General features: G+C 46.3%; 1 protein-coding gene across 1 annotated transcript; it reads left to right on the top strand.

Moving 5' to 3' along the window:
- Positions 1 to 6,160: 6,160 nt before the first annotated feature.
- Positions 6,161 to 8,330, top strand: LOC147630282 (uncharacterized). The gene is made up of 2 exons (XM_086810127.1): positions 6,161 to 7,058; positions 7,191 to 8,330. The coding sequence occupies exons 1-2, from the start codon at positions 6,427 to 6,429 to the stop codon at positions 7,900 to 7,902; spliced, it is 1,344 nt and encodes a 447-aa protein (XP_086666253.1). The 5' UTR covers positions 6,161 to 6,426; the 3' UTR covers positions 7,903 to 8,330.
- Positions 8,331 to 9,213: the final 883 nt, after the last annotated feature.

The following is a 9,213-nucleotide window of genomic DNA, read 5'->3' as shown; positions in this document are numbered from 1 at the left end:
CTATAGGTATGTAAACATGTATATATAAATAGATTTAAATGTATGTCCACGCACACACATGTATGTTCATGAACACACACACACACACACATACAAGCACATGATACGTGCACACACGCATACAAACGCACATACACACACTCGCATGCATGGACATCGTGCATGCGTGCGAGTGTGCCCACCCCTCCCCCTCCTCCTCACACACACACACACACACACACATACATATCTTCTAATATTATATTATGTGCATGTGTACGAGAGAGAATATACATACACACACACATATATATATTATGTGCATGTGTAAGAGAGAGGATATACATACACACACGTATATATATTATGTATGTATGGGTATGTAAGCATGTATATATAAATAGATTTATATGTATGTCGACGCACACACATGTATGTTCATGCGCGCGCACACACACACACACACATGTATGTTCATGCACACACACACACAACACACACAGACACAAGCACATGATACGTGCACACATGCATACAAACACACATACACACTCACACGCATGGACACACGTGCAACACATAGAGATATGCACACTTGCACACATACTCAAGCTTGCACATACACACACTCACACGCATGGACACACGTGCAACACATAGAGATATGCACACTTGCACACATACTCAAGCTTGCACATACACATGTGTATACATGCACACAAGCACATAAATATACTTACATACACAAGTACATGTGCACACACATGGACATACACACACTCACACACACATAGATGTACATATGAGTATATTCACATGTTCACACACACATAGATGTACATACGAGTATATTCACATCCTCACACACACGTACATGCAGACACTCGCTGTGGATGCACATAAATAAAAACATACACACCATGTACACACACACAACAAATACACACTAACACACACACACAATCAAGACACTTGTACGACACATGCACGCATGGAAACATTACACAGTCACACATACGTGTGTATGTGCACACACAATCACACACATATGTATGTAAAAGAGAAGACAAAAGACATTGTATATAAGATACACTTATTTAAGAGTGAACACACCTCATCATGCATCCCCACATATTAAAATTTAATATTAATTAAAAATATATGTTTATTTATTTTATAAATGCACATGTATATATAGGTATACGTCTCTAAGTATAATAAAACATAATATTATAAATAATATATATTTACATGTGGGTGTGTGTGTGTGTGGAAGAGAGAGAGAGAGAGTTTCTATATGTGGGAGAGTGTGTGTGAGAAGAGAGATGGCGTGTGTGTGTGTGTGTGTGTGTGTGAGTGGAGGGGAGAGAGAGAGAGAGAGAGAGAGAGAGAGAAACACAGAGAGAGACAGAGACATGGAAGTCTATGTGTGAGAGTGTGGGGGGGGAAGAGTGTGTATTTGCATTAGTACATGTGCATGTGTGTGTGTGTGTGTAAGAGAGAGAGACAGAGAGAGTTTCGACATTTGAGAGTGTGTGCATGCGTATGTGAGAGAAATAGGGTGTGCATGTGTGTGTGTGTGTGTGTGTGTGTGAGAGAGAGAGAGAGAGAGAGAGAGAGAGAGACAGAGAGAGAGAGAGAGAGATTACATGTAAGATGCATTTATTTGAGAGTGAGCACACCTCACCACTCATCCCTATCACTAAAATTTAATTAATTAAAATTATATATATGTGTGTAAATCTATTTAGGCGTGTGTGTGTGTGTGTGAGAGAGAGAGAGAGAGAGAGAGAGAGAGAGAGAGAGAGAGAGAGAGAGAATTTCTATGTAGGATATAGTTTGTGTGGGAGGAGAGAGAGTGTGCGTTTGCTTTAGTGTATATGCGGTATGTACATGTGTGTGTGTGTGTGTGTGTGAGAGAGAGAGAGAGAGAGAGAGAGAGAGAGAGAGGCAGAGAATTTCTACGTAGGAGATAGTTTGTGTGGGAGGAGAGAGTGTACGTTTGCATTAGTGTATATGCGGTGTGTACATGTGTGTGTGTGTGTGTGTGAGAGAGAGAGAGAGAGAGAGAGAGAGAGAGAGAGAGAGAGAGTATATGCATGCATGTGCGTACATTTGCATCTATGTGTAGAATGTGCTTGAGAGAGAGTGAGATGGGGCAGACCTGGAGAGAGAGAGAGAGAGAGAGAGAGAGAGAGAGAGAGAGAGAGAGATGTAACGAGGGGGAGGGTGAAAAGAGAGAGAAAGAGAGCGAGAGATAGAGAATAAAAAGTAGCTTTTAATAAAATATAAACAGAAATATAAATTAAATAGAAAACATATATTTATATGTGTGTATACATGTGTGTGTTTTTATTTACATTTATATATACATACATACATATGTATGTATGTATGTATATGTATATACATATATATATACGTGTGTGTGTGTGTGTGTGTTTCGATGTGTGTATGATATATCTATCTATATATTTAAAAGTGACCACAGCTTATCACCCATCTTCACACATTAAAATTTAATCAAAATTAATTAAATTATGTCGATGTTTGTATTTATATTTTTAAAATACATGTATATATGTAGAAGTATATGTGGCTATGTATAGATATATGTATCTAAAACATAATATTGTATATACTATATATTTACATATGTGTATGTGTGCATGAGAGAGAGAGAGAGAGAGAGAGAGAGAGAGAGAGAGAGTATGTGTGCATACGTACGTGTGTGTGTGAGTGAGAGAGAGAAAGAGCGCTTCTATGTGTGGGAGAGTGTAAGAAGAGAGAGGGAGTGTGTGCATGTGTGTGTGTGTGTGAGAGAGAGAGAGAGAGAGAGAGAGAGAGAGAGAGAGAGTGAGTGTGTATATGTGTGTGCATGTGAGAGAGTTTCAACATTTGAGAGTGTGTGTATGTGACATAGAGGGAGAGGGTCATGTGTGTGTGTATGTGACATAGAGGGAGAGGGTCATGTGTGTATGTGACATAGAGGGAGAGGGTCATGTGTGTGTGTGTGTGAAAGAGAGAGAGAGACACACAGGTATTAACATTGGTAGAATGCAACATGAGAGAGAGAGAGATGGTTGTAGAGAGGGAATAGTTCTTTTCAGGAACCTTGGTTAGGCCGCAGCAATGCGTGAGTGCAATACTAGTATATATTACAAAGCAAATGAAGCCTACCTGCACAAAACGCAGGTGCTAGGGCAGGCTATGATGGTAGAGGGCATCGAGTAGAGGGCATCCAGCAGCGACGAGAATGCTCACTGGGCGCACTCGGGCCAGAACAGCAATCTAATGGATGGTCCTTCTCCCCAACTTGCAAGCCATGACACTCCATGCTTGGGCGCGACGAGATGGAGGGGTCGGAAGGAAGAAGCTGACCGGCCTAAACATGGTGGCGGGCGGGGGGCGTCCATGGCAATGTATCTAGTGAACGCTGGATCTCCCCGACCATTGCATGCATGGGCTACGAGTTAAGGTGGCAAGCGGCCAGTGGAGAGGCGCAGTCGCATGGGGAAGAACCGTCTCGACGGCAGCAAGCGATGCCGGTCTCGCTGGGAGGCGGAAAGGGCGCATAACAACGTTGGAAGGGTAAACTTGGGAGCATTGGAAGGGGAGGAGGAATGAATTAAAATCCCATTAAATGCCTCCTTATACACAATAAATACCCATTTATTCCCCCCTTCACACAATAAATCTCCTATCTTCCCGGTGATCGTGTTCCCACTTGACGTGGGCCCGATGCCTGGCGTCTTTGGTTCGGCTTCACTAATGGGCCGAGTTTACTTTTTCCCATCCAATGGTGCACGATGCTTCTAGCTCGGACACCATTTCCAGCCATTGATCCCAACACCCTAGCCCCGTGCGACTTAGTGCCAGATGGTGGTAGAGTGGGACAAGGTGGCAATTGTGCTATATTTGGGTAGTGGTAAAGTGGTGACACTTGGTTTTTGATGGTGGAAGCATCTACACTTAGCCCGCAGAGGGTAAACACAATGCAACAACATGAACTCAAAGCTGGAAGACAACTCAAGCAGGTAGCTTGGGACTAGTCGATTGAGATACTTGTGTTCATAGCTTCTACATTTGAGCATGGAGGCTCATAGACATGGGCACACCACATATCTGAGCAGCAAGGCTCAATGGAATTTTGGTGCAATTTCTCAAGTGAGAGAATTGAAGGTCAACTTGAAGACATGTAGGCTAACATGGTGAATGGAAGTCCCGAATATCTCAAATGGGAGATATTGTGCGCTGTTCTTTACACAAGTGATCAAGACGGCGAGGTCGAAGAACTTGAATAGGTGTAGATCACTGAAAGGATTGTAGGCCAAGCTAGTGTCATGTGAGGCTGAACAAGATCATGTCTAGAGGGATAATGCACTGCATTGCAAATGGGTCAAAAAAACAGATGAACAAATTTAGAAAGAACCCAAAGGGATTCAAGGGATAATGGAACAATGCACACACAAAGCTTATCTTGGTGTCAACATAACTAGGGCTTGGCTTGAACGGAAACCATTGCCCAAGTATCTACATAAACAACAAAGACTGCACTGACAGATGATATGGGCCTTAGAGAGTAGGCCATAACTTAACCATGAAGGTTGTTGAATCTCCGAGAAGATTGGAGCTCCTGATCACATGAGAGCAAGGGAGTCAAGAAGGCAAAAAATACAACTAGAGAATTCTGGAGATGTTGAAGCTATAATGCAAAGTGGAGGCCGATGTAGTGGTGTGGATCTTGACAAACAGAAGGCAAGTGCTAGTTCATCAAGGGACATCGTGAGTGATAGATGATATGGGCCTTAGAGAGTAGGCCATTACTTAACCCATGAAGGTTGTTGAAGTCAATCTCCTAGAAGACTGGAACTCTTAATCACATGAGAGCGAGGGAGTCAAGAAGCCCAAAAATACAAGTAGAGAATTCTGGAGATGTTGAAGCTACAACGCAAAGTGGAAGCCAATGTAGTGGTGTGGTTCTTCACAAACAAAAGGCAAGTGCTAGTCCATCAACGGACTTCGTGAGGGAGCAACGTAGAAGTTTGGTATCTCACAAACCATTGAGATTTTGGGGGATTATGAGCTTTGGGGAAAGCTTGGATTCCATCACAAAGATATGCAAAAATACAAAAATATGCACCATTGTAATCGGGCTAGACACTGACTTTGTTGATGGCTATAAGGCAAGTTAAGACCTCTCGACACTAGCACAAGTAGTTCGCTGATGCCTTAAATCAAAGAAAAGATAAAAATTGCACATGTAGGGAAAAGATGCATGAAGACATCTGCTCTTGCCATCAAACTTAATCGACAAGGGCACATACATGTCGAGCACACACGCACCGCCCGGGGACATACCTAGGCATGTCGAGCACACACGCACCGCCCCCACTTGCCTGGTTGGGCCTCAAGAGGAAACGGGAAGCATGGAATCAAAGTCGAGCCGTGGGGGAGCCCTGGGCCGGACCACCGGGTTGACGTGATCATGGAATCGAAATGGATGGCATTTGACATGAACCAAGCCACGAGCCACGAGCCGTGAGCCGGCATGAGACAACATATTTTCGCTGCACAAGAAAGACGCATCATGCATTGAATGGCCCTGGGAGCCAGGTTAAGATGAACAATGAATGGACATTGGACAGACGACAAAGCCAGGTTAAGATGAACAATGAATGGACAGACGACAAATCCTGGCGGCTGGCCTTGAACGCCTCCATCTTGCAAGCTTCAAACGCAGATGGCAATGAATTATTGGCCACCGGAAGGGAGGGAGGCCGGACGGGAAAAATGGGGACGAGCACACGAGAGGGTGAGCTCCGTCCGGCAAAACTTGACGTCAGCACCCCGTTTACACCGTTCAGGGGAGAGAGATTTTCTGCTAGGTGGTGGGCCCAATAACCTTTTGAGGTGGTCTCCGTTAACATCTTTCATGTGCGAGACACAGATCTCCGTCCGGCTGGATCTCCGTCCGGCTGATCGCGAACCGTTCTGATCGACGGAGGGATCCGTTGGAGATTCCTGGAATCCTAGCCGGACGGACTGGCCTGTGGGCGGCGGACAATGGCCATGTGGTGGATGTACATGTGTAACGGATTCCTTGCCAGGGTCCGTGATGTGGGACGGCGGTTTTGAAGCGCTGGATGGGCGGTTTTGAAGCGCTACTTGGCCCGCCGTTCTTCTTCTTCTTCCAGTCAGGGTTTCTGCTGTCCTTGTTCCTAATAGCAGTGTACCTCGCTGGACATGAGCTGCGAGAGAAACAGAGTAGCTGGCTCCCAACGCCTCGGGTCCTCCTCCGCCACTTCATGCGAGACATCAACGCACGCTCCCCTTTAAGCCACGCCCTCGCTTTGCCTCCATAGCTCGACACCGTGCCCGACAGAGGAGTGCATAACACATACATGGTCTTGCAGCCCCCTCTGCACAGCAACAGCAGTCGCGTTCATGGAGCCTCGTCACTTCACCCGAGTTTCTGTGGCCGGCCTTGGTCTGCGCATCCCTCACGCCTCCAAAGCCGCTCCTAGGGCTGGCGTACACTCCTCCTCTTCGCCCTGCTTCTGTGAAATCAAGCTGCCGGGCTTCGAGATTCAAACGGCGCCCGTGCCCCTCGTCTCCCCGTCCGCCCGATCCGACCCCGGCGAGCAACTTGTTGCCGCCAGTTTTTACCTTGACGAGCCCGCCCTCAAAGTTCTCCTGCATTCCTCCCCCTCATGCCTCTCTTCGCCGCCCGCCTTACAGGTTCTTGTCTACACCGGCCGTCAGGGTTCCTCCTGCTTCGGAGCGGCCTCTTCCGCCAAGCTCCTGGGCAAATTTGTCCTCCCCGTTGGCCTCGACTGGCCCACTTCCAAATCGGTGCAGCTGCAACACGGCTGGGTCTGCATCGGCAAATCCAAAGCTGAAGGTGGGCGGCCAGGCGCGGAGCTGCATTTGAATGTGAAGGTGGAGCCAGATCCTAGGTACATCTTCCAGTTCGACGGGGAGCCCGAGCTGAGTCCGCAGGTTGTTCAGATTCAAGGTAACTTAAGGCAGCCCATTTTCACCTGCAAGTTCACCAGAGACAGGAGCTTTCGTTCAAGGTATGGTTAGTTCTGTGCTCTGTGCTTCCTCTTTGTCAAGGGTAGTTTCTCACGGGGTTTCTTATCGGCTTGTTTGTATGCCTTTTGTGTCAAGGGTAGTTTCTTATGGGCCTTCCTTTTGTCCACGTGCAGAACTGGTCAGCTGGATGGATTCTGCAGCAATGGATGGGCATCCTTGCAGGACAATGAGCGTGACAGGAAAGAACGCAAGGGGTGGCTTGTCCTTATTCATGACTTGTCTGGGTCCCCTGTAGCTGCTGCTTCTATGGTGACTCCCTTTGTGCCCTCATCTGGATCCCAGCGTGTGAGCCGCTCCAATCCAGGTGCCTGGCTCATCATGAAGGCAGGGCCTGAGGGCGAGAACAGTTGGAGGCCATGGGGCAGGCTAGAGGCGTGGAGAGAGAGGGGCAGCAAGGCTGGCCTGGGATGCCGTTTCCAGCTGATGGCCGAGGGTGGCGGAGTGGCAGGTGTGAACAGTGGTGTGCTTGTATCCGAGACGGTCATTAGCTCACAAAAGGGTGGCAGCTTTCTCATTGACACAGCCAAGTTTAAACCTGAGACGCCCATTTCAGCCTCACCTGTGGACAGCCCTCACAGCAGTGGGGATTTCTATTTCAGCCTAGGGGCATCTGCGGTGGGTGGCTTTGTGATGAGTGCGGAGATCCAGGGTGAGGGAAAATGCAGCAAGCCCCATGTCCAGCTGGCCATGCGGCACGTTACCTGCATCGAGGATGCTGCTGTTTTCATGGCCTTGGCAGCTGCAGTGGATCTGAGCATGGATGCTTGCCTGCCTTTTAAGAAGAAGCTGGGCAAGAACTTCTCCACCAATCACATAGCCAGCTGATACTCGCTCTCACCCACATACACATCGAAAGAGTTCATAGAGATGATACCAGAAATGATCCGTCCCTACATGTGGTAATCTTAAGGGCCCATCTCTGTTTGAACATACTAAGTTTTGCATGCCATGGTGATTCCCTTGGGATTGCTCTAGAAGGGTTCTGTATCCACTGTGCACCGTTTGCCGTGCATGCAGATTTACCCGAGTGCCTCCTGTGTATGCTTGTGGCAGTCACCTTCCCTTACAGGTTGCCTTGTATCAATATTTGCCCGTGAGTGCCTCCTGTGATGCAAGAATGCCCCCTGTAGCAGCCACCTTCCCCTTACACCTTTTTCTGCCTGTTCCCCCATGCCCCTCATTTTGGGGCTGAGCTCTTATTTATATAAATCGTTGACACTCATATAACACAATTGAATTTATCTGTTTTTTGTGTAACATGCAGGCGGTGGTATGTACTGTTTTTTGTTGTTTCACTCTCTTATTCTTATGGTTGATGTACAGGAGCGCATTTTTGCAGGCTTTTCTTCAAGCTCTTTCATTAGCTTCTAGAATCTAGCAGCCTTCGTACCGGTAATAGTAAATTGTGCAGTGAGTTTTTAACGTAATCCGAGGGTTTAGAAGGCAAATTGCTGCGCAGCCCATGGTCAGTCACCGGCGTGCTTTTGGATGATTTTTGTGCTGCTTGAGAATGGGTGCAAGCCTTTTTCACCTGCAAATCCCATTTACCGAATTTCAAAACTTGCAAAAATAATTGCTTTTCAGTTAGATTTAAGTTCCAGCATCTACAAGTCTTGAGAAGAATAGATAAGAAAAATTAGTCTTGAGAAGAATCGATAAGAAAAATTTAAGTTTCAAGATTTGCTCATCGAAATGTCCTCTGTGGAAACATAGAGTGATAAGTTAATGTCAAGCTGAAATATTTACGAACAAGCCTTCTAGGTCTGTTGAGAACTATATATCCACGAAGAATCCTACTAGGTCTTTTGGGAACTCTGCCTTGTAAATTTAAGTTATATCTGGAGGGAGCAAGAGACCTCTTGTAGTCTTCTCCCAATTCTTGGAGTCTACTTCAATAGAAAGCTTTGGACTGATTTGCCTTGATTCTTGTTGTTTACGTTGAGTTTGCTTATCCTCATGACTGGCCTTCTCCTCTGCCTTCGCAGAAAACTTGTGGAAGATGTGTAGAATGGGGGGGAGGGGTGTAGAATGGGGAGAGGGGTGCTATTTATTAAAAAAAAGTCGCCAATTAAGTCTGTTAGCTTTGTGTTAAGTCGCATTAACTGTGTTAGGGTGTATGAATTCCAGTCATGCTCT

The sequence above is a fragment of the Cibotium barometz genome, chromosome 16 (assembly GCF_041138505.1).
Source record: "Cibotium barometz isolate CiBa-2024 chromosome 16, ASM4113850v1, whole genome shotgun sequence".
In the NCBI taxonomy this organism is placed as follows: domain Eukaryota; kingdom Viridiplantae; phylum Streptophyta; class Polypodiopsida; order Cyatheales; family Cibotiaceae; genus Cibotium; species Cibotium barometz.
Note: the sequence above shows the minus strand (reverse complement) of the source record. Positions and strands in the feature narration are given on the sequence as shown.

Excerpts from the sequence above, each read along its gene's own strand:
- LOC147630282 (XM_086810127.1), top strand. The coding sequence starts at position 6,427 with ATGGAGCCTCGTCACTTCACCCGAGTTTCTGTGGCCGGCCTTGGTCTG. Across the intron at positions 7,059-7,190 it reads GACAGGAGCTTTCGTTCAAG|AACTGGTCAGCTGGATGGAT; the intron begins GTATGGTTAGTT and ends GTCCACGTGCAG.